Raw genomic sequence first — 25,824 nt, 5'->3', positions numbered from 1 at the left:
TAAGAGCCCCGGGCAGCTTTTCCACACCCTACAGTCTGGGAAGTAGTACTGTAGAGCATGTCACAGTCTCCCTACTGCTCCCGCAGCCAGTCAGTCATCCTTTTCTGCAGAGAGCCCTGGTGGTGCAGTGGTTAAGCGCTCGGCTGCTAACCGAAAGCTTGGGGGTTCGAACTCACCAGCTACTCTGCAGGGAGAAAGATGTGACAGTCTGCTTCTGAAAGATTACAGCCATGGAAACCCTATGGGGTAGTTCTACTCTGCCTGTAGGGTCACTATGAGTTGGAATCGACTCGACGACAGTGGGTCCCAAAGATTCAACAGCTTATAACTGCAAGTCTAGGAAGAAGGATCTCATGTTTTCTTAAGCTTGTGCACTTTCGGGTTTTGTTTCTGATGTAATAATAAATGGGGGAGGGGGGGATTGTGACCATTATCATTATTTTAGTTGTTAGGTATTCAAGAAAAGGGAAAAAAAAAAAGAATGAAAAGTAATAATAAAGTGTTGAGATTCTGTGTTGTACGTACTTTAAAAATTTTCCATTTGTATTTATGTAATTGGAGGGCAAAAAACAAACCTCATTCGAAGTGAGGCCTTAGGTAAGGGAGGAAGAAGTAGACCGCGGCCCTTCACTGACCACGTCTTCTTCTTGCAGTGACTTGACCAATGGAGCGGACGGGATGTTGGCCACGAGCTCCAATGGCTCTCAGTACAGTGGCTCCAGGGTGGAGACGCCTGTGTCTTACGTTGGGGAAGACGACGACGACGACGATGACTTTAATGAAAATGACGATGAAGACTGATCTTCATGGGTCGTAGATTTCCCTTCTCCCCTTCAGGTTCAGCTTCAGGAAAAAAAAATGTTTAGGGAAGAGAAACGTTTTTTTTTTTTTTTTTAAATGTGGGTTTTTCTGTTTCTTTTTGGCCTTCCCCCAAGAAGATATTGGTAAGCTATTGAATTTAGATACGCACCTCCAATAAGCAAGCAAGGATTGTTTTTAGTAGGATTTTTTTCAATGTGGTGTGGATGTGTGTTTCGATACCAGTGTGCTGACGGAGAATCTTTATTTACTCCCTAGGATTTTGCGTTTTTGTTTTCTTTTTTTTTTTTAATTCAGAGTTGTTTTTTGTTTTTGGTTATTACTCTTTTTTTGGCCCCTTGACAATTCTTGCTGAGTTTGCTGAAGAAATTGTACTTCGTCCACATCAATGAAAATAAAATGCTGTCCTTTTGTGGAAAATGGTACACTGAATAGCCGTTTATTTGCAGTGTGTTTTGAATGGTGCCACTAACTGACGGATAGCAAGATTACGTCATGAGTTTTTATTTTGTTAAATCATGCAGTGTTCAAAGAAGAGCCAAGCAGAATAGCAAAGCTCTACTTTTTAAAAAGAAATAATATTAAGCGCCATAAATTTTATTATGACTTTATTTTCCCTTAAATTATATTGACTTGTGATTCCATTGAGTTTGTATATTTCTCCCCCGATCCCCTTTTTTTGGGCTCTGTGTTGCAGCATTCAAATTACAAAGTCTTTTGTTGTTGTTGTTTTTTGTTTTGTTTGGTAAAAGTTTACTGCCATGCTGGTGCAGCTGTGTAAACTATCTTGAAGGCTTGGAATGGTTTATTGTTGATGGTGAAATTTGCCTGATTTCTTACAGGCAGAGTTTGGAAACTTTTTATTATATAGTTGTTTACATACTTATAAGTCTATCATTTAAAGACATGTACTGAAACAAATGTTGGATTTGTTTCAAAAGCATCTTCCTGTAATCTATTATAAAGTTGAAATTAAATATAGAGAATGTTTTAACAGTTTTTTAACTCAAAATTTGTCAATCATTTTTAATAGTTCTTTTTTTATAAAAAGAAAAAGGAATTTCGGAACAGGCAGTAGTCTCTTTTAAAATCTATTCACGATACCATTAACTGCACAGTTGCTGTTAGCTGCCTGTTCTCAAGCGATAGTCTTTCTATTGAAACACAAATAAACTTTTCTGTAATATTTTATGGAATATAAAGAGACTTTAATTGTTTGACTTGTTTAACTTGGCACTGTTAGTTTTTATTAATAAAACGCGCATGGGCATTTTAAACAAGCTCTGTGTTTCTCTAATTCAGGATTATTATCTAGAAATTCTTGTATTTTTAGCCTTGCTTTACAGTTGAGTGAAATAGTAGGTTGTCAGGGCCAGTTGTGTGCTGGTTATTCATTTCGTTGGCGTATAATTTCTTCTACTGTCCCAAGTCCCCTTGAAGAGGTGCTCTCCTCCTGGCCAGTGGGACTCTGATTGCTTGTTCTGGAGTTCTCCTGAGCGTTGGCGCAGAGACGGGAGAACCAGGGTACCCTCTCCAGCCTGTGGAAAGCTGAGGGGAGAAGAAGATTGTGGCATGTACAGGGCAAAGGGACGCTTCCTTTTCAGGGAGGAGAAGTTTGTCCCTTGACTTTTTCCTGAACTCTAAAAGTTGAGACAGTTTGTATTTTGACTTTCAGAAAAAGAACAGGATTGGAAAGTGTGAAGGGAGAATTCAGCATTTTATTTGAGTTGGGTAAATAAATCACTGAATGTTTAAAGGAAAGACTGCACAGGCTTCAAAAAAGAGTCGGTTGTTTAGAAGAAGGAAGTGGAAACTAGTCCTTAATTTTTTTTTCCCCTAATCTTGAGTTACTTTAAATACCTGGAGGGTGGTGGTGGTTGGTGTGTGCCGTGAGTCGACTCCAACTCATAGCAGCCCTGTAGAGCTGCCCCATTGGGTTTTCTAGGCTGTAATTTTTACAGGGGCAGATCGCCAGGTCTTTCTCCCCATGGAGCTGCTGGTAGGTCTGAACTGCTGACCTTTCAGTTAGCAGCTGGGTTACAGGTTGCTGTTGCTAGCTGCCATGGAATCGGGCCCCGACTCACAGCAACCCCCTGCACAACGGAATCAGACCATTAGAATCCGTAAGGTTTCATTGGCTGATTTTTCAGAAGTAGACTGCCAGGCCTTCCTTCCTGGCCTGTCTTAGTCTGGAAGTGCCACTGAAACCTGTTTGGCACCATAGCAACATGCTAGCCTCTGGTTATGGGATAAACATTGTTATTTTGGCTTTGGTGGAGCACTTTGTCGCAGCGTGTTAAGTGTTGGGTGTGCAACGCTAAGTTTGTGGGTCTGGTGGGAGGTCTTGGTGGAGGTGGCCTGCATGTCTGGAACCCGGAGGAGAGGCCTGGCAGAGATACCTATTCAGGGGTGAGAAGTGGTGGTTAGGTTGTTGGGAGACAATGTGTTTGCTGTGGGGAGAGAAGGGCGGGATGCTGGTGGAGGAGACGGGAACACAAAGACAGAGGTGGGGAGCAAAGCCCATGGGGTCAGGGAAGGCCTGGGAAGAAGAGGCTGTGTGGGAAGGGTGTGAGTGTCAGGTCCCCCAGAGAGCTTAGACAGGGCCGTAGACCCCTCCTGAGATCCTCAGGTTAGGACCTTGTCGGCCACCGTAACGGTTTCTGTGGTGAGTGGTGGGCGAAGCCAGTTTTGGTGGGTTGAGAAATCACTGGAAAGTGAGATAATGCACAGACTACTTTGAGAAAGCTTAGCTTTGAAAGTCCAGAGGAAGCAGGGACTCAGGCCTGGGGGGACTTTGTGTGTTTACGAGGTGTTTTCCAGCTCTGGGGAAGGAGACAGTGGGAGGGCAGAGATGGAAAGAATCTGGGACACGGGGAGGGAGGATCCCCAACTGCAGGGCCAGATCTTCCAAGAGATAGGAGGGGTAAAGAAAAGGAAAGAGTTCATTTTTATTTCCTCTGGGAAGTAGGAGGAGGGAATCTCCTGGGAATGAGAAGTAGACAGGAAAGCAGATTTCAAGTTTATTAATATTGGTACCAGTTAATAACTGGCAGAATACTTGAGAGTTGTCCATCTTATCCCACCTGCTTTTCCCAGTTGATAACTGCAGGTGCTGTTGGCGGCTAGCTTCTGATCACTGATATCTTCCTGGGTTTTCATGCTTCACACATCTGTGTGTATGCTTAATGAAATTATATGGCGGCACCAACTATTCAGAAATCTGGTTTATACTGAGGTCGTATCAGAAGTAACAGCAGTTCAGGAACTGTTTAAGAAACAACTTTCCACACACAAAACACGCAGGAGAAAGGGGAAAATGGGAAAAAAGAAAATGTGACAATTTCATTTATTTGGTTTTGAAATGTTGTGTGGTGGGGGAGGACTTTGGAACATCGGTGTGCCTCTGTACCCCACCACCACCTCCTCACATGCACTTGAAAAGCCTTCACAGTGTGGCGGGTGAAGCCTGGGCATCCCAGGAGACTGGGGGCTAAGAGCGGGCCCGACCGCTCTCCTCAGCAAGACTGCCCTTCTGGGCCGGCATCCACACCTATTCCCTGGTCCCTGTCCTTATTAGTGCTCATCTAATGGCGATCTTTTGAAAAACCGGTCTGAGTAGTCTGTAACCTAAGGGTGAGATGTATGTTTTGAAAGGCTTAGCTTTATAAGGGTTAAAGTATTAAAGATAAGTGAATACTTCTAAAAACATGAAAGCTTTTGGATATATTTGGATCAGAGTGTTGATTTTGTGTTGCGTTAATACTACAATAACAATAATAAAACAAACCCGTTGCGGTCGAGTCGATTCTGACTCATAGCGACCCTATAGGACAGAGTAGAATTCCTCCATAGAGTTTCCAAGGAGGGCCTGGTGAATGTGAACTGCCAACTTTTTGGTTAGCATAGCAGCTGTAGCTCTTATCCTCTACGCCACCAAGGTTTCCAACAATTAATAGATGACATTTATTTGAGTACCTGCTTTGTGCCTGGCACTGTGCTTAGTAATTTATATATATATATGCATAATTTAATCTTATAGCACTCTAAAAATTAGGTACAAGTGAAGAAGCAGAGGCTCAGAGATAAATCACTTAGCTGGGAAGAAGAGCAAGACTTGAACCCAGGACTCAGACTTGAAAAATCATGCTCTTGTACCACCTCCCAAAGAGGTTTGGATTGATCCCTTTCTAAGATGTATTCTCAAATTACCCCAGATTTTCAAGAATTTGTAGTTGCAGAATTTCTTTCAGGGCAAGTTTAATGATTTTGTGTTGCAGTGCCCTCAGGCATGTGGGGAGGGAAGGGATGGGCAAAGGTGGAACCAACAGCCTTACAAACTTTGTTGTAACTAAGATTTTTTTTTTTTTTTAAAGAGATCAGCTACCATCCACTGTTAACATAATTTCATTTAATCTTTCTTTTCCAAGAAAGGACAGTCTGTTAAAGAGCCTGAGTTTTAGCCTTTCTGAGTCTCAGTTTCCTTATCTGTGAAATGGGTATAATAGTACCTACGTCCTAGGGTAGTGAGGACTAAAGGGGACAATCTATGCAAGGTGCTTAGTACCAGGTTAGCTATTATTGTCCTACCCCCCACCCACCCAGCCCCCATCTCTGAGTTCCCCCTGGAGCTCCCATTAATCCTCATGGCTTGGGCTATCATTTCTGAGGTGACATGTCCAGCCCTATTCGCTCTACTGCTTCCAGTCCCACATTTCATCCTGTTGGAGGATGCATCCATTTGAGCGTTCTGTTGTCCTCTCAGTTTTTATAACTGAGTTTCTTATTCCTGTTTACAATGCAACTCTTTTCTTCTTCTTCTGAGTCAAAACTTTCTTTCCTTGTTTAGTTTCTCTCCTGTCCTTATTCTCCAACTTCACCGAGCCAGCAAATTCAGACGGTCGCTCCTTGCTCATGGAGCCACTACCCTGGGTCAGCCTGAACCTCTTTCCTCCTGGTTTCTGGTAACAATTTCCTTTCATCTTGCATACCACTTTCAGACGAATTTGAAAATAACTTTTATTCTGTTTCTGGGCTTGCCAAAAGGAGAGTCTTCAGTGACTGTCTTAGTCATCTAGTGCTGCTATAACAGAAATACCACAAGTGGATGGCTTTAACAAAGAGAAATTTCTTTCACAGTAAAGTAGGCTGAAAGTCCAAATTCAGGGCATCAGCTCCAGGGGAAGGCTTTCTGTCCCTGTCGGCCTTCTCATCAATTTTCCCCCAGACTAGGAGCTTCTCCGCACAGGGTCCTCGGGTCTAAAGGACACGCTTTGCTCTTGGCACTGCTTTCTTGTTGGTATGAGGTCCCCCATTCTCTGCTTGCTTCCTTTTTCTTTTATCTCTTGTAAGATAAAAGGTGGTGCAAGCCACACCCCAGGGAAACTCCCTTCACATTGGGTCAGGGATGTGACCTGAGTAAGGGTGTTATGTCCCACCCTAATCCTCTTTAACCACGAAACAAAAAACCAAACCTGCTGCTATAGCAACCCTATAGGACAGGGTAGAACTGCCCCATAGAGTTTCCAAGGAGCACCTGGTGGATTTAAACTGCCGACCTCTTGGTTAGCAGCCGTAGCACTTAACCACTACGCCACCAGGGTTTCGTCTTTAACCACAGCAGAGATGATGACTTATAACACATAGGAAAATCACAAAATGGAGGGCAGTCACACAATACTGGGAATCCTGCCTAACCAAGTGTACACGTATTTTGGGGGAAAACAATTCAATCCACGACAGTGACTATCTCCAAACAGCTACCTGTCCTTTAAAACCTTAACTGGCCAAAGCAATGCGGTTACCTGGAAGTTTACTGGAAATGCAGAATCGGACCCCCACTTAGGCCTGCCTAATCGGAACCTGCATTTAACAAGATCGCCAGGGGCTTCGCGTGCACATTGAAATGTGAAGTGCACTGCTCTGAGGAGTTGTGATCGCCGTGGTAATTATTGTGCATAGTACTAATTTGGTGCTTGTCAGTTATTGCTGATATTGTCAGACAGCTAGTCATAGGGTTATTATGTTCTTCCCTGCCTTATTCCAAATTCCTGTGTGTGCTGGAAACTATTCTCAATTGTCTTTTTCCCTTTACTGCATACGGTAGACCCTGGTGGCGTAGTGGTTAAGTGCTACGGCTGCTAACCAAAAAGGTCAGCAGTTCAGATCCACCAGGCACTGCTTGGAAACTCTATGGGGCAGTTCAACTCTGCCCTATAAGGTCGCTATGAGTCGACTCGACAGCAGTGGGTTTGGTTTTGTTTGGTATACAGGAGTCGTCTCTGAAGGCGCTGCACCAGAACAAACCACTGGGGCCTGGAGAAAAATGTGAGACTTTCAATTTATATCTCTTTTAAAAATGCTTTTGGTGTGTTTTATAAAGTACCAAATATGTTAGCATAATAATGTAGCTGTATAATAAAAACAAACATGCACGTTGCTGTGTTGCCTCAACAGTTCTTTATTTACAGGGGAAAGCGATGAAAAATGCTTGATACAATGCTTCACATAGTATGTTGTTAGGTGCTGTCCCTCCTGAGCCATCCTCACAATCCTGCGTTTGAGTCAGTCGTCACATCCATAGTACAGTTGTCCAATAAATTAATTCAGTTAACCTTACAAAATATTTGAGGGTTTTTTTTTTTTCATTTCTCCAGATACTTTGCTTTTAATCAGATTTCTCTGTTGATAGGCTTCTGAGCTAGTTTGCCACCACCTGCTTGGTGTATTATAGGTTGATGGGTTTTCATATGCCAATCAATTGTATGTAAGTTTGTATGTGGCTTTGTTGGAGTAACATTGAACTTGACAGTTGTATGAGATTTAGGAGAACATGTGGGCCTCACCCAGTTGTTTGGGTAAAAAGCAAGTGATATTTGGTGAGAACAGGTTTGTTTGGACAGAATGGAACTGCAGGCTTCCACACCTTGAATGTCAGAGGAGAGAGTTGGGGTTTAAGCTTGTGCTTAGTGAAAGGAAGGATGAACTAGTAATTTTCATTATATTTGATTTTTTAAATTCTGTCAAGTTGATGATATCTTCATATCATACTTAATTTTCTCCTGAAATCATTCTTCGCTATACTTGTCAGTGGGGCCCTGGTGGCACAGTGGTTAAGAGCTCAGCTGCTGACCAAAAGGTCAGCAGTTGGAATCCACCAGCCACTTCTTGGAAACCCTGCCCTGTCCTGTAGAGTCACTGTGAGTCTGAATCAACTCGATGGCAATGGGCTTGGGCTATTATTATTATTTTGGTACTTGTCGGTATGAGTAAATGTTTTTATTTGACAACTCCCACGCCGACATTTTTGTGGTGATTTTCCTGTCCTGTGACGGAAACTTTAAAAAGAAGCTTTTTAAGGGAAGTGTTTAATTTCTAGTTAGTTCTGTCTCCATATCAGAAAAGACATGACTTTTTGTGTGTGTGTAGAATAAGAGTAATTTTAATGTTTTTACAATTTAGGAACTGCATTCTTCAAAGCAAGGATTCAGAATATACATGATCATAAGTCAGGTTTTACATAGTGTATTAGTAGTTTTCATATGAATATGACAGTGGTTCACAGTACAATATAGAAAAAAATAAATGGTAGTAAGAAAAGTGACTTCTAAATAGAGATGAATCAGCTTCATAGCCCATTAACTGGATAGTTTCTGCCTTATGGTTACCATGTTAGCCCAGCATTTTTATTGTAGCTGCAAATTCTATCTAAAGAAATAAGAATAAAGATTTAATGAGAAACAGCCGATACTAACCGTAAGTACTTTACACCTAAAAGCCTCTCTGGAGCTACCAAATTGACTTTAGGATTGGCATTCTAAAATTTTTTCCAGGTGATTTGGTAAGGAACCAGGTACATTAAGATCAACCAAGAAGGTGATGGTTTGTAAGTTAGGCTGCAGGGTATGACCCGTCTTCTTGAGTCTTACCGGAATTATAGTATGCCTACTCTTGCTAGTTTACTTCTGAATTTTAAGTTTGAATTCCACTTTTCCTTCATACGGGTCATGGGGATTGTCGAAGGTAACGTATTCTGCGATGATTTTGCACACGATGACAACTTCTGTGTTCTTGGGGATGTTGAGAAATTTTGCTGCAACCAGAGGGTTTCTATATTGGGGCTGAGATAGAAATACAAAAAAACTTAGATGTTTAAAAAAAAAAAACTCTTGACATTCAGGAAAAAAAATTGTATAAACAAGGGTTATTGTTGTGTCCTGTCAAGTCAATTCCAACTCGTATCAACCCCATATGACAGTAGAACTGCCCCCATAGCGTTTTCTAGGCTGTCATCTTTATGGGAGAAGATGACCAGGTTTTTATTCTGATGAGCTGATGCTGGGTTCGAATCACCAACCTTTCAGTTAGCAGCCCAGCGCTTAGCCATTGTGCCCTGAGGGTTCCTTTTTAAACAAGCGTGGTATCAACATCTAGTTATATTGGTAGCAGGAGCAGAAAATTTAACAAAGAGGTGTTTCTCATGTATGTCCGATCTCTGAATCAGACCTAGAATGATCATTAAACTTTCAGTTCACCTTCCCTATTTAACGGAGCCCCAGTGACACAGTGGGTAAGAGCTTGGCTGCTAACCAAAAGGTCGGGAGTTAGAATCCACCAGCTGCTCCTTGAAACCCTATGGGGCGGTTCTATTCTGTCCTGTAGAGTCGCTATGAGTCAGAATCGACTCAACTGGTTTTTGGTTTCCTATTTACTAGATTGGCATCAGCTTTGATACTTCCTCTAGAATTTACTAGGATAAAAATGTTTCCCCCCTTAGAATTGGTCTGGAGGAGACAGACAATAACAATTGCCAATTAAACTTCATAACATATTTGGTGAAAATTAATATAAAAATAAAATGAAGAGGAAAAAGCATGAGGTAATGGAAGAAGTGCTTTAAAATAGATAGGCAGTTGTCCTAAAGGATTTGGGAGGCTCTCAGAAAGTAAAAGAATTAGATTTGATATTTATTTCATGGGAGGAATATGTTTTCAGGTCATTAGGAAAAGTGGGTTTGAGGAACATCAAACCATTAAGTGGTGAGAGCTGGCATTAAGTAATGCCTTTATTTCATTTTTATAAATAAAGAACATGTATTCCTTTCTTTTTGTTAAGCATTGCTAAGTGTGAGATGATTCGGGGGAAGTGGCTGTGGTCAGGGAAAAGCAAAGCAAACATACCTGAGCTTTTTTCCCATAGTAAGGGAAGTAGTGTAGGCTGAAGGTGCCGTTGGGTGGGTAGTACTCAACCTCCAGGGGTGGGGTGTCCTTGTGGTCCTCCTGAGGGAGGAGAAACCAATGTGTAATTAGAGTGTTGTCTGTGTGTGCGCTGTGCAGGTGATGACCGACACCTTATTGCATAGTAGTTGCAGATGATCTAATCTTTATAATCAGCACCGAGGCCCTATTAGGAAGGTCATTTGTTAATATGCAGAGCACCTGGTAACTTATCAACAGTTGTATTTGTACCGTTTTGAGGTCTTACTCAGAAAATACAGGTATGTGATAAAGTTGAGCACTCGCTAGCTTATCTGCACATGGAAATGAAAGCCGTGATAGCTGGTACGCACTGGTTGCCAAAACTGGTTTAAAAGTTTGAGTGACTTTCTGGGAGTTAATAAACATGTTTTTCTGAGATTTATTTCCTTTCATTAGCAGAATTAGCAAATTGTCCAATTTTTTTTTTTTTATAGTTTAAGCTTAAAGACTAGATGACAAATGCTTTCATGTCTGTGGAAATCTCAAGTCAGTGTACACATGTGTGGTTAAAATGACTGAAAGAAACACAGAAACAACTGTAACCAGAAGAGAATGAAGGCTTTAAAGGGATGCGATCTTTCTATGGAATCCCCAAGTACTGCATTGTAAATTTATATTGTTAAATTGTTAATAATGACTGAAATTTTGGTTTCTAATACAATGGACAAAAGAAACTTCAGAAAATATTTTAGGAAAGCAAATTTGGTATTTTTAATGCTGTACTTTAAACCTAGTTTTGGAAATACCTGGAATAAACCTGAGATTAGTGGCAACTCTGAGTAGCCCATATACCATACACTGTTTAACAACTAAAGCTATTGGTAATCTGGACATATTTTTTGCAAATAAAAGAACAAAACCATGTTCTATAAGTACCTTAGTTTCCCCATATCACCACCAAACATTCTGAACTATGTTAGTAATAAACAATGCCAGGGGCTTTTTGAAGCAAAACAAGAGAAAACAGTTTCTTCTTACTGGGTTTTTGTCCCCTGTAACGAACCTTTTCAGTGATGGCATATGCGATTTGTACAACTGATTTATTAGGCTAAGAATTGGAGATCTTAGAGAAAACTTGTAAAGTTGTTCCCATACATACATTTTATAGGGTAACTGTAAACAAAACTCACTTTCACCCACTCCTTTTCCGAAACAGCCTTAGAGAAAGAGCTAAAGCCCCAATGCATTGCAGAAACTGGCCAAGAAAAGATTCGCACTCACCGGGAACGTGCAGTCCACTCTGGGAGCAGTGCTGTTGCTGGGGAGGAAGTTGACAATCTGGAAAGGGAAGAGCATTTGTACTCACAATCACACTGGACCCGGAGCCCTTACTAATGTGGATGTTCTGCAGTGGTCCCTGTCTGTGAATGGGACAGAAAGCCAAGCTAGCTCCCTATCAGAGCCTCGGGTGGGACATTCAAAGGACCTGTCCAGTTGGGGAATGAGAACATCACCTTTGATCTGACTGGTGGTTCCTATTCTAATAAACCCCTAATGAATCTAAGTGACTCATGTTTTGAGACAACCAACCCCTCCGGAGCTCCTCTTGGCCTGGGATATAAGGGTCTTTGCCCTGGCTCACCCAGCTGCTGAGCGGCAGAGCTGGAACAGAACCTAGGTCTGCCTGGTCCATACAGCGTGGTCTTTACCATCACTCTATAGATTTCTTAACTTGGCTTCCAAGCTTGGCCCTCCATGTACTAAAAAACAGCATAGTGTCTAGTCAGTAGTAAAACAGTTGCTGTTGAGTTGACTCATAGCAGCCCTATTGCACAGGGTAGAACTGCCCCATAGAGGATTTGAACTCCCGACCTTTTGGTTAGCAGCCGAGCTCTCAACCACTGCTCCACCAGGGCTCCGCTAGTCAATAATAAACCAAAAAACCAAACCCATTGCCATCGAGTTGATTCCAACTCATAGCAACCCTATAGGACGGAACTGCCCCATATGGTTTCCAAGGAGCGCCTGGTGGATTTGAACTGGTGGCCTTCTGGTTAGCAGCCGCAGCTCTTAACCACTGCACCACCAGGGTTTCCTAGTTAGTAATAAAAAAAAAAAAATAGGCACCAACAAATGTCTTTCCTCTTCTTTCCCTTCCTGCATAGTTTAGTTTTCTGACCTCATTGTGAGCTCTGGGCAAACATTCTGCCCATCTGGCCAGCTTGCAGTATAAACCCATGCCTTTACTCACCCTCCCATCTGAAACCCTAGCCCTTCGTTTCCACCTGTTTGTGCCAAAGACTCAGTACAGGACCTGCCTTTCCCTTAAATATTTGAATTTCTCCAGCCATAGATTTTTCCTCCTCTAAGGCTCTGGAGCCGTCTTCCTGTGCTCCAGGAGTGTTAAAACCAGGTGCCGTTCAAGTCGACTCCGACTCATGAGAACCCCATGTGTATCAGAGTAGATCTGTACTCCACAGAGTTTTCAATGGCTGGTTTTTCACAAACAAGATAGCCAGGTCTTTCTTCAGAGGTGCTTCTGGGTAGCCTTGAACCGCAAACCTTTTGGTTAGCAGCTGAGCACTTAGCCATGTGCACCACCCAGGCTCTGCATTAGACATACACACCTGCCAACCAGAGGTCTGCTGGGGAGTCCAGGATAACCAGTCTTAACAACCAGTCAGCACTGATGAAATTCCATCTCAAAGCAAGAATATTTTATGTCTGTGCCAGTGGGTAAGAGCATGGCTTTAGGGTTTTTAAAATGGAAAATAAACAGTGCCATGCCCCCGTGGCTAGATTAGTGCTACCCTTATGCCCTTCTCATTATTTGTTCTTTTTATGGCCGTGGGGAGACCAGGTTTGCCTTGGGCACTGTTGACGCCCCAGCACCGCCCGTGCCTGACCCTAAAGTGCTTAGTAAATATCACATGCATAACTTAGTAAATATCAAATGCATAAATGAATCTATGATCTGCTTTGGAAACCATTGCACTAGGTGGTATCCAAATTCTCTTCCAGCCTGAAACCAGATTTATGCCGTATATACTGCCCTGGCTTCTTTACAGAGCCCTGGTTAAGTGCTTGGCTGCTAACCAGAAGCTGCCTGTGGGACAGTTCTCTGTCTTATAGGGTCGCTGTGAGTCGGAATCGGCTCAACCGCAACGGGTTTGGGTTTTTTTGGCCTTGCACTTATGTGTACACATCTTTCTCCAGTTAGCCCTGAAGGTGGGGGCTAATCCTAAATAGCTCTGTATTCTGCCTGACAAGATCCAAATGCCCTATACTGCTGAATAAACACCTGTGTCTGAATGGAGGGCTTTATATTTGTACCTTGGAGAAAGTAAGCTGATGTGCCAAATGGGAGGGACAGGTGTTGAACCTGTGCACACAGAAAGGGTGGAGGCTCCAATTCCAGCCCCACCGCTTCAGTGGAAGCCCTGGCTAGGATTCTGTTTATTCCTCCATCTCTGTGTTGTAGTGCGTGACAGTTAAACGTGACCCCCACGGTTTCAGTGTCTGGCTCTAGAAGTTTTCACATTTGATCTCTGATCTTGGAATTCTTGATACTCACCCTGTTCATTTTAATAATAAAACAGGGCTTTCCTTCTTCAAATCCAAAGTTAGGATCTATCAGGCCGGAGCAGTTTTGCAGTGTATCTACCGGGAACTTGCAGGAGTACTTGGTGTGGTTAGGAGCGTCGAAACTTTCCTGGAAATAGTACCTCTCCAAAGGGCAGTTTATATTGGCCTTCTGAGCTGCTGGAGAATAGGCTGTGCAGATCACAAAGGCACAAACGAGTAAGTAAGCTGACCTGGTGTGTCTGCTGCCAGCATCCTTGCCTGCTATCATTCCACAACAGTGTGGTTAGCAGATTTCCAACCAGACCAACCTTAGGTTGTATAAAAGTGTTGACTTGGCCGCGAGTTCCTGAGTGAAATTTAGAAAATGAAAACAAAACCCTAAGAATTTTTTTTTTTTTTTTTGTTAGCTTACCTGCCAGGAACTTGTGAAGCATATTTGTTAGGTCTGTCCAGGTTTTATTATCAGAAACATTGTAGAAAATTTGCAGACCTTTCTCTCCATAAACATCTGGCCTTAAGGTTACCCCTGGAAAGAGAACATCATAGATTTTATTTCGTTTGTCCAAATGTTCACTCCTATCCAAGTCGTTAGCTATGAAATCCATGAGTAGAATGCAGAACTGCCCCACTTTTACAGGATTGTAGGCCAAGGTTTTGGATAATTTGGGTCAAAGTTATATAGTACGTGTGGAAACTCTTCTAAAGCTCTTCAGGATTTGAGGAAGGAAACTCCATGTGCAAAGTAACCTGCAAACCATTCTTCTCGGTTTATTTAGAATTGATTTAAACTTGACAGCAACATGATGAGAAAAAGCCACATCCAGTAAGGAATTAAAAACCAGCAACAACCAACCAGTTGCTGACGGGCCGACTCTGACTCGTGGTGACCCCATGTTTATCAGAGTTGGCGCTCCATAGGGTTTTCAATGGCTGTTTTTTTTTCACAAGTAGATCACCAGGCCTTTCTTGTGTGGCATTTCTGGGTGAACTCAAACCTCCAGCCTTTCGGTTAGCAGCTGAGGACATTAGACATTTGTGTCACCAAAGAATCCAAGGCTCCTGGGAATTCACTGATGATGTGTGGGCTTCATGTCCACTAGCCAGAGAGAGATTGGGGGTCCTGCTGACCCTTAGGAAACTGTGTATTCGACACGTTATTCACAGGAGCACCATGTGCGTGTTTTCTCTGACTCGTGTCCACAGTAGACTCTTGACCGTCTCAATTCTGACTTGAACTTGCACAGCCCTCCCTCAGTGCAGTGCTACACACCAGTTACCAGTTCTTGAAACCCACCTCATGATGAGCAGCTTTCAGCTGCAAGCCAAGAAGTTCTCTTCCTTTGTGCTTTGCCTGAGTAAGCACGCACGTCTGCTGCGGTGGCCCTTTTTTCACTGCTGTTAATGGTGATGACTGATCCAGAATCTAAACTTGAGCTCCTGAATGAAATTGTATTTTGACGCACATTTTGAAAAGTCCTCACTGGTTTTGGTTACGTACAAAAGCAACCTAGCAACAGGTTAATTGTGAATTTTAAAAAAGTCAAAATGCAGAAGTGTGGGAAATTAAGAGCAAAAGTCATGTTTTCCCCCCAATCTCAACAGTTGAGTGTGCATTGTTTTAAAACGGTTTTCTCTGTAAATGCAGAAATGTAGAAATGTGCATGTGTGTGTCATATGTATATGTATTTTTTTGTTACATAAATGGGCTCATGATATCCATATTATACCTTTTTTTCATTTTCCGATGCCAGTTGTAAGCATCTTTCCAAGTCATTTCATATCAGCTTGTGACATTGTTTTGACCAACTGCGTCTAATATTCCGTTGTGCGAGCCAGTTTTCCTGTCCCCTTTTGCCTTCTCATCCTTGCCCCTGGGTTGGTGTGCCCATTTAGTCTGGTTTTGTTTTATGGACCTGTGTAATCTTTGGCGGAAGGGTGAACCTCAGGAGTAACTTCAGTACTGAGTTAAAAGGGTGTCTCGGGGCCATACTCTTGGGGTTTCTCCAGTTTCTGTCTGACCAGTAAGTCTGGTCTGTTTTTGTGAGTTAAAAAAATTTTTTTTATAATTTTTATTGTGCTTTAAGTGAAAGTTTACGAAATCAAGTCCGTCTCTCACACAAAAACTTATATATACCTTGCTACATACTCCCAATTACTCTCCCCCTAATGAGACAACCTGCTCCCTCCCTCCACTCTCTTCGTGTCCATTTCACCAGCTTCTAACCCCCTCTACCCTCTCATCTCCCCTCCAGGCAGGAGATGCCAACATAGAGTGAGTTAGAATTTTGTTCCCCATTTTTCTCCAGCTCTGTCTGGGATCACTCTTCTTTATATTTTTAAGCAAGGGCTTTAACTTTTCTCTCACATGTGCTGTCTTTTAGCTCTCTGTCTCCCTGTCCTGAAACATCTGCTCACTTCAGCCTCCAGACCACCAGCTTGGCTTGGGCCATGTCCAGTCTACCATCAATTCTTTCCATGATATTTTTTGTTTTGGCACTCATATTTTTAATTTCCAGAACTTTTTTCTTTGACTGTTCCTTTCTTATAGCCTGTTCTTGTTCAAAGGCTGCCAATATCTCTGATCTCTCTGAGGGTGCTAGTAAAGATGTATTTAAGTTCTCACGCGATCTTGGATTTATCGCTACTTCTTCCAGGTTCAGTTCTGCTTTTCTTCTTTGCTCTTCTCTTTCTTGCTCTGTCCCAACCCCAAGTTATCTGAGAATCCTTAGTCATGAGTTTATATTTGTGAACGAAGAACTGGGTGGATTTGGTCAAGGGAGATGGCACACGTGTCCTGTGGTTGTGTGGGTCTGTAGCTCCAGAGGCTCTGAAGGAGGTCTGTTGTGGGCTCTGGGTGAGTGGGGAGAGCTGGCAGGTAGGCTGGGCAGCCCCACAACTGCCAAAGTCAGAAAGACTTTAATCTGAGAATAGAGCAGTTTATTAAATTCCTGCTTAGCGTTTTCTTTGTCTTCCCTCTGACCCCTCCTCAATTCTTTGACTCCAAGGTAGAGGTCTAGACTCAACTCCAAACTCTCTCTGCTTCTCCCCTGAGCCCCATTATCCAATCTGTTACCTGCGCTGTGAAAGCTGTTTGCATCCTTGGGGACTGGGGAGGGACCCAGCTTTTTGCAGTGTCCTGCTGGTGGCCCTCACGGTTCACACCCTCCACTTGTCTATGGACTCCAGCCTGGGGCTTCTCTGGGCTCCACTGGGAAACACAGCTTGTACTGTTGATGTTTTGGTTGGGGTTTTTCTCTGTTCTTGGATTTCTTTCTTGCTTTTGGTATTCTCGGTCAATCAGATCCTATTTGCTGTTATCTTCTAAACTTTTCTGAGCATTTCTGACGTGTTATGGTTTTGTTACTAATTACATTCTATCATTCCAGTACTGTCTTAATGAGAAGAGAATGTATGCTCAGTCCGCCACCTTGAACCTCTGGCTCAAGCCTTTAACTTATTTTAGCTTCTTTGTCATTGTATAGGGCAGTGCTTGGTACATAAAGAAAATTTAATATTCTGAGTTTTGATTTATTATTATGAGAGTAATATATTCCCACAGAAGAGATGCATCCAATACTGAAGGACATAAAATGGAAAGCAGAAACTCTTTCCCTCCTCCAATTCCTTCATTACTAATCTGCTAGGCCTACTCTCAGTTAAGATTCTTGTCTATCCTTCCAGAAATGTTCTCTGTGCCTGTATAAGCATATAAAGTAAGTGAATATAAATCCTGTTTTTCCCTTCTGTAATAAAAAAAAAAAAACCTTCTGTTTTAATAATTAAAACTAAAGCCAAAGTCAGACTTTATAATTGGGGGTCGTCTTCCTCATGGAAAGAAACTGAGTGGCCATCTATGCACTTGGGATGTTTTCCAAAGCCAGTTAGGCAGCTGAGGTGGCTGCCTTCAGAGGTCATCGCAGACGTGAGCACAGAGGCCCCTTTTATTGCCATCCAGCGTTACCCAGAGCAGCCCTGGGAGCCCAGGCAAGTGCTTGCTTCTCTGGGTGTCATTCCAGGGGGAGAGGATTTTCTATGTCTGGCTGAGTGTATCCAGGACTGCATATTACTACTTCTGCACCTTTGCTATGAATGTCAGTGTCTAGGGAGTCTGTCTGTTCCCTGGGCATAGTTGATCACTGGGCTAAACAGTTCAACTCTCGTATTTACCTGGTGATTTTAATTGATCCTGGTAGTCTGGTGTGTACGGGTCGATGGTCCGCATCAACGTGTAAATGCACAGCGCAAAGAGCCCTGTCATCACCACGTAGAAACCCACGTAATAGAGGCTAATCCACACTGTAAAGAGGAAGCAGTATAAGAAGCTGCCAACATTTAATTGCAGTAAAATCAGATAGCATAAAATTCACCATTTTAGAGCGTATTCAGTGACATTTAGTACCTTCCCGGTGTTGTGCAACCATCACTACTATCTCATTCCAGAACGTTTCAGTCACCCCAAAAGGAACCCCTGTACCCATTAAGCAGTTACCCTCCCACCCACCCAACCTCCACCCCAAACCCCTGGCAACCACTAGTCTGCTCTCTGTCTCTGCGGATTTGCCTGTCCTAGATGTTTCACGTAAATGGAGTCGTACGGCATGTGACTGTTTGTGTCTGGCTTCTTTCACTTCAGCGGACATTTTAAGTGTAATCTTAGATGCATTTGGTTGGAGTAGTAACTGTAACAACAACAACTAACGCTAACTGAGCTCTTCCTATGTGTCAGGCACTTCACAGACACTGAGCCAGCCAATCTTAACTCTCTGAGGCAGAAGTTATTGTTACCTGCATTTTATTTAGGAAAGGAAACTGGGGTCAAAGAGGTAAAGTAGGTTGCTCGCGGAAGGTCACAGCTAGTAAGTGGAGGAGCTGGGATTTAAATACGGGTCTGAGAGCTTGGAGCTCTGAACATGTAGCTCCTGTCTTTGCAGAGCTTCCTTGTTTCTGTCTTTTTACCTCCTACCGAAAAGAAAATAACCCCATGTATGGTGAATGCTCCTAGAAATATCTCAAGGGTTCTCTGTTATAGACGCCAGTCAGGTATTATGGCTCATGGCCAGCGGGCCAACTCCGTCCTCTTCTACAGGAGAGAAAAGGAGCAGCAATGAGATGCTGGTTTAGCAGGTGCTTTTTAGCAGACATGATCAGGAATTCCTATTGAGCTTGAGGCACGCGATCAACCTTGCTTAAAGTATTAATGTAAGAAGGAGGAGAGAAATGGAGACACTTAAAAATTAACGCTTTTCAGTGGGATGCAGACCCCAAATTCTCATAAAAAGACCAGACTTAATGGTGAGACTAGAAGGACCCTGGTGGTCATGGCCCCCAGACCTTCTGTTGGCCCAGGACAGGAGCCATTCCCAAAGCCAACTACTCAGACAGGGATTGGACTGGACAATGGGTTGGAGAGGGACGCTGGCAAGGAGTGAGCTTCTTGGATCAGGCGGACACTTGAGACTATGTTGGCATCTCCTGCCTGGAGGGGAAATGAGAGGGTAGAGGGGGTTAGAAACTGGCGGAATGGACACAAAAAGAGAGAGTGGAGGGAGGGAGCCGGCTGTCTCATTAGGGGGAGGGCAATTGGGAGTATGTAGTAAGGTGTATATAAGTTTTTGTGTGAGAAATGGACTTGATTTGTAAACTTTCACTTAAAGCACAATAAAAATTAAAAAAAAAAAAATGAACACTCTTCCCAGAAATAGACATTTTCCCTAGGAATGCTAACTGTTCAGATAAATACAAAGGGGACTCGATTTTGTTTGATTCTAAAACACACCGATATTTTTCTCCGTTCACAGTCAGAACCAAATGGAGAAAACGTCCCCTTTTGTAATGTGTGACTCCTGGACATTGAGTTAGCTGGATAGATTTGATCTTTCCATTTTTAAATTAACTCGCATTGATCAAAGCAGATGTTTTAAAGGAACAAAATACCAGGTAGAGGATGCTTTTATGCTTGTTATGGCTTTGGTCTTTCTGGAAAAGTCTGTAATAAAGTGGGCCCGTTCTTTTCTTCCCTCATGATTTGGGTGTAGGTTCTTTTTAATGACTCATTCTCCAATGACCCTGAATATAATTAAAGGACAGGAGCCAAATCAGTAAGAAACGGTGGGAATGGGAGGCCATGTGGCTTGAGGCAATGAGTAATGATCTGAAATACCATGTTTAATGGATGTCGTATTCTCTTCATTCCTGTGGGGCTTCCCTGACTAACTTGGTAATACTAGTGTGTCTCTCTGGGCCTTGCCAAATGCTGACCTGTCTCAAAAGTCACAATGTTAACTTTTTTTTTAATTGTACTTTAGATGAAGGTTTACAGAACAAACTAGTTTCTCATCAAACAGTTAGTACATACATTGTTCTATGACATTGGTTAACAACCCCACGACATGTCAACACTCTCCCTTCTCAACCCTGGGTTCCCTATTAGCAGCTTTCCTGTTCCCTCCTACCTTCCAGTCCCTGCCCCAGGGCTGGTACACCCATTTAGTCTTGTCTTGTTCCATGGGCCTGTTCAATCTTTGCCTAGAAGGTGAACCTCAGAGGTGACCTCACTACTGCTGAGCTGAAAGGGTGTCCAGGGGCCATTCTCTCAGGGTTTCTCCAGTCTCTGTCAGGCCAGCAAGTCTGGTCTTTCTTTTTGAGTTAGAATTTTGTTCAACATTTTTCTCCAGCTCTGTCTGGGACCTTCTATTGTGATCCCTGTCAGAGCAGTCAGTGGTGGTAGCTGGGCACCATCTCATTGTACTGGACTCAGTCAGGTGGAGGCTGATGAAGATGACTTATTAAGGTCACCCATCAGTAAATCCTTTACTAAATCGTCTTGCTGTAGAAAAGCCAAGTGACAACATTTCCTGTCTTTGCTCTTTCTCCCCGATCTGGGAATCTGTGTTGCTGATGTTTGGGTGGGGTTGCTATGCTCAAGCATGTGTTTATTTATAAGCTAGATTATGATGATATTCATTCATTAACTTGGTTTTAGACTTGCTTTAGTTTTGCAGCAACCAGGAACCAGCAAGAGGAGAAGCTGACTGCACCAGGCACAGTCTCACTGCAGGGCTTGGCCCCTGTTTCCTCCACTGGAAATGTTCTTACCCCAGATCTGTATGACTCTCTCTGCCTCCTCAGCTCTCTGCTAAAGGTCCTCTTGTCACCAGGGCCTTCCCAGACTATTGATTCTTCTCTTACCCTCTGCTTTGGTTTTCCCCATCTGACATGTCTTATTTAACTTGTCTCTTTTTCCCAACTAGAATGTCTGCTTTGTGAAGGCAGGCATTGTTGTGTGTCCTGTTTACTGCTTTATCCTTAATATTGAAAACAATGCCTGGCGTATAGTAGATGCTTAATAATTATTGAAAGAAGGTATGAGCATGGTGAGCTTCACCAGCTCATAATAACAAAGGAGGCAGAGAGGATGTGTAACAACTTTCACCCTGTGCTTTACACAGGTCATCGCGTTTAATCCTTATAGCTCTGTGCGAGGTAGGCTCTTCACCCCATTTTACAGATTAAGAAACAGGTTAAAAAGGCTTCCGTTAAAACTTGCCCAGGCAGTTTATCTCCCGAATTGCTGTGCACAGCACTTGTCAACTGACCATCTTTTCTGCAGGTTTCCACTTGGTGAGTACCCAGTGGTAGGCTGGGCATGTTTTAGTTAGCATGTAAATGGAAGTTGTGAAAAGAAGTAAGAATCGGAATCAATATTGGTGTGGCGGCTGTACAATACAGCAGCTTGGAGGGTGGCTTTGAAGCCAGGCTGCCTGGGCTCCTGTCCTAGTTTGGCCCCTTGTGTGACCTTAGGCAAGTTACTTAATGCTTCTGCACCTCAGCTTCCCCATTTGAAAAATGGGGATGAAAATAGTTCCTAACTCGTAGGGTTATTATGAGGAGTTAAATGAGCTATTATAGGTAAAGCCATTAGAACAGGGGTTGGCATGTGCTAAGCACATGTGTGTATCAGCGATTATAACTATTATCATACAGCCCTTTGTTGCCAAAAAAGAAAAAAAAAATCAAATTGTATAAAAGGTTAAATAAACTCCAGATGGCAAGGAACTGTGCCCCCAAATCATAATGACTTTAACAATAATTAACTGCAATATTTAAAGCACCGCCACATACTGTTTCTACTGCTTTACTAAAAAGGTCCTTCTCCACCCCACCCTTTCTAAAGAAGAGTATGGCATCCTTTTCCTTTAGTGTTTATTGTTTTTATTGACTTGTGCTTTCCATGGCTCCTGAGACCCTTTCACCACCAAACACTGGGACCAGCATGTTCTGTGAGGCTGCGGCTGCTCAGCCAGAATAGCTCAGAGGACTGGGCTACCGAGGGAAGGGCAGGGGCTGAGGGGCCACCCCTGAGCCCAGCTTCTCCCTCAGATGCCCTATCCACTGTCCCTTACCAAGCTGACCCACACACCAGGGAAGCTGCTGTGTCCCCTGGGTTTCCCCCAGGCCCTGCTGTCCCAGTGTCCTTGCACGGGCGGTCTTCCCTTCCTATCTCCCTCTGCCTGCGGAAATGCTTTCCCCTCCTTCAGGCCTGGGCTCAATGCCATTTACTCCAGCAAGTTGTCCTGGCAGTTTTACCAGCTGCCTCCCCCGTAAGTAATCTCTCCTATCTTTAGCATTTTTTTTTCATATAGTATTTATTATATTTTAAGTTGCACTAGTTGTTCAGGTGTATGCTTTGTGTCTCTTACCAGATCATATAGCCTTAAGGAGGGGGCTATATAAACTCTATCATTATATCTCTTTTAGCACAAATATTTTGTGCTTTGTACACACACGCACACACAAAAGACTAATTGCCATGGAGTTGATTCCGACTCATGTTGAGTCCACATGTGCCAGAGTAGAACTGTGCTCTGTAGGATATTTTAGTGGTTGATTTTTTTCAGAATCAGATCACCAGGCCTTTCTTTGGAGGTGCCTCTGGGTGGACTCGAACCGCCAAACTTTTGGTTAGCAGCCAAGCACTTAACTGCACCACCTAGGGACTCTTTGTACACAATAAATAATAAATGGCTGTGGCATTGGAATCAGTTAAATTGCCCCAGGAGGTATTCTTCAAATGGCAGCAAGCTCTATGAAATCAATGCAATTTTGTCTAAAATGTGGTCTCATTGAAATAAAGATGCTTTTCTTCCTTTCTCTCTTCAAACTAGGTAGACAGGAATGGTGCCCTGGAGCAGTGCTTCTCAAACTATGATGTGCACAAGAATAGCCAGGGCAGCTTGTGAAATGTAGATTCTGCCTCAGAAGGTCTGAGGTGAGGCCTGAGATTCTGCATTTCCAACATTTGCCCACGTGAGGCCCATGTTGCTACTCCGGACCCGCACTGTGAGTAGCAAGGACTCACAGGAAGGGAGAGAGGGCAGGGATCAAAGGAGAACACTGGGCCAGGGGAACCTGGCATGTTCTAAGAGGCGAACCTCCTCCGCAAAAAACCAAATACTTGCCATCAAGTCCGTTCTGACTCATGGCTACCCCATGTGTTACAGAGTAGAACTGCGCCATGGGGTTTTCTTGGCTGTAATCTTTACTGAAGCAGATCACCAGGGCTTTTTTTTTGTGGTGACACTGGGTAGATTCGAACCGCTGATGTTTAGGTTAGCAGCCAAGCATGAACCGTTTGCGCCTCCCAGGGACTTCTCTAGGATGTGAGGGAGAAGGAAGTCATCTTTAAATCATCTTTCCTTAAAGGGAAACTCCTTCCCAGCTAAGAGGAGCAGAAATTATAGTCTTCCTGAGTTTCCAGACCTAAGCCAAAGAGTGTTAAGCCAAAGAGTGTCTGGGGGAATTTTGTCTTAGAAACACCATTCCTAAGGCCAATTGTGATAGACATTACATCCCTTTGTTAGGACTTGGAATGGACTTGTATGAGGGATTTTTTTTTGGGGGGGGGGTGAAATATGGTTGTAGTGGGGGTTCAGAGGTACTTTTTGTCCTTTAGAGACTTGCCTTAATAAGGAAATTTCCACCCCTACAGTAACAGAAAAAGCCATGCCCATCCCTTCTCACAAAATCTTCAGTCAGACAGGTCTTTGCTTTTGCTTTCAACCAGGGAAAGAAGGGACCTAAGTGACTTTACACCTCTTTGTACAAGGATAAGGGAGCGAGGCCAGCTCCTGCCAGTCAGCAAGGGCCTTTGCCTTCTAAGTGGCCGGCAGAACACTAGTTCTAGGACATATTTAAGAAGTACGCCCTTGAAAGAAGGAGCCCTGGTGGTGGAATGGTTAAGCGCTTGATTGCTAAGTGAAAGGTTGGTGGTTTGAACCCACTCAGAGGCTCTGCAGGAGAAAGACCTGGCAATCTGCTTCCATAAAGATTACAGCCTAGAAAACCCTATGGGGACAGCTCTGTTCTGTCACATGGGTCACTATGAGCCAAAAGCAACTCACTGGCACCCAACAATAATCCTTGAAAGAAAGGGATCCCATGCCAAGTAAGTTTTGGAAATTCACATGCAATGCCTTCCACTACTCATTCGCATGTCAAGGGCTTGGAGAAGTCTGGAAAGAAAGCAACTTTTTTAACTTAATTAAATAAATCCCTGTTTCCCAAATCTATTTAACCAAAGAACCACCACCACCCCTTTTAAAATTCTCTTTAAAAATTATTATCAGTTTAGAATGTAGCTTTAGAAATGCTAATGAAAATTTAAGGGCAGAGGCCAATTCTCAGAATTTTCACACATTGTGGGCATTGTAGAATGAGAGAATCTCAGGGCTGAAATGGACCTTTGAGATCCTCTGATTAAACCCCTCGTTTTCCCTCTCTTGAGGAAAGTGAAGGCCAGGAAGGAAAGTCTCTTGCCTGAAGTCACACACAGCTGGTGGCCGAGCCCTGGGGCTGGTGTGCCCTGTACACACCCAGGCTCCAAACTTTGCCTAATTAATAGTCCTCTCTCTCCTGCTTTCCTTTGTTACAAGCCCTCATCGGACTCAGTCTCAGCATAGTCCCTATCCCTCCTCCCCTTCTAGCCATCACACCCACAGTGCTCAGGCCTGGAGCTCACTGACTTGACAGTTTAGCACCACCCCCACCAACACCATCCCGGCCATCAGCACGTACCCCACCTAGATAGAGTCCGTCCTAGCATCTGCCCGGTGTCCGGGTTCCAGCAGTAGTGCCGGAATTCTTCCATCCTCTGGCTGCAAGTCTTTTTTTCTTGTAAAGCTGCCATTATCCCTTATTTCAGAAGCTTCTCTCCTCCTGAAGAATGGGAGAGTCTACTTGTAACTCAGATTGAGAAAAGAAAATCCCTTTCTTTGGATTTTTATAGTCTCTTTTAGAGGTCAAAGGAATTGTGGGTAATTAGTCCAAGGAAAGTACCTAGGAGGTGTTATCATCCAGCCCTCAGATATCACCCTTTCCAAACATCAGGGATCGTGTGCAGGCCCTGGTGAGCACTGGAAGGTTCTCTTGTTATCAGGTGCCCTTCCACTTTCTCTCCCAGGGCAAACCCAGGCCAGTGACCGCACGTTTCTTACCACTCCCCTACCTCTTGGGGTGCCCTTGACTGGTAACTATCTGTTCTGATAATGACTAAGGAGAAACACTTTCTTAGCTGAAATGTACAGCCACTCATCAAGTTTTACCCCATTCAATTTCTTCATTCTGGAAGAAAATATAAAAAGCACACCAGAGATAGAACAGACTTGAATTTGAGTCTTGTACTGCCACCCACTAGGTTTGCAACCTTGAGCTAGCTATTGACGTGAGACTTACTTCCTTCAGTTGTAGCAATATCTACCGCACATAGTAGTTCAAACCAAAAAAAAAAAAAAAACCTCTTGCTGTTGAGTCGATTATGACTTATGGTGACCCTATAGGTCAGAGTAGAACTGCCCTATAGGGTTTGCAAGGAGCAGCTGGTAGATTCGAACCCCCAAACTTTTGGTTACCACCCAGCTCTTAACCACTGCATCACCAGGGCTCCACAGAGTTGTTAAGAAGGTTAAATAAGATAATGCATATACTTAATGGTGCTCCATAAATGAGCCTCACAGTTATTGTCATTTATATTATTCCAGTGATAACTCACTGGAAAGGGTAATCTCTGACAGCAGGTAGAGCTGAATCACAGCAAAGTCAAGGTGTGAAAACAGATGCAGCCTGCAGTAGATATTTAAACACTGTATCAATGACAGCTAGAAAATGCTATTCCGAGATGACAGCATTCTGAGTTCCCAGAGGGTTTTTCTTCACCTCTCTGCTCTTTAGA

The 25,824-nt window shown here is 43.3% G+C and overlaps 2 protein-coding genes across 10 annotated transcripts in view; one reads left to right on the top strand and one right to left on the bottom strand.

The window, feature by feature from the left end:
* TFDP1 (transcription factor Dp-1) overlaps positions 1-2,108 on the top strand; it is a 123,208-nt gene extending 121,100 nt beyond the window's left edge. For all 9 annotated transcript variants that reach the window (XM_064268627.1, XM_064268621.1, XM_064268629.1 and 6 more), the window contains one exon: positions 654-2,108. In XM_064268627.1, coding sequence (XP_064124697.1) covers positions 654-801 — 148 coding nt within the window. In that variant the 3' untranslated portion in view covers positions 802-2,108. The remainder of the gene's footprint in view (positions 1-653) is intronic.
* Positions 2,109-8,138: 6,030 nt separating this feature from the next.
* ATP4B (ATPase H+/K+ transporting subunit beta) lies at positions 8,139-25,092 on the bottom strand. The gene is made up of 7 exons (XM_064268620.1): positions 24,672-25,092; positions 17,766-17,894; positions 14,011-14,124; positions 13,588-13,787; positions 11,295-11,351; positions 9,996-10,082; positions 8,139-8,936 (listed from the first exon to the last, which is right to left on the bottom strand). Exons 1-7 carry the CDS (start codon positions 24,781-24,783, stop codon positions 8,775-8,777), a joined length of 861 nt encoding a protein of 286 aa, XP_064124690.1. The 5' UTR covers positions 24,784-25,092; the 3' UTR covers positions 8,139-8,774.
* Positions 25,093-25,824: the final 732 nt, after the last annotated feature.

This window comes from Loxodonta africana, chromosome 15, assembly GCF_030014295.1.
Source record: "Loxodonta africana isolate mLoxAfr1 chromosome 15, mLoxAfr1.hap2, whole genome shotgun sequence".
Taxonomy (NCBI): Eukaryota; Metazoa; Chordata; class Mammalia; order Proboscidea; family Elephantidae; genus Loxodonta; species Loxodonta africana.
Note: the sequence above shows the minus strand (reverse complement) of the source record. Positions and strands in the feature narration are given on the sequence as shown.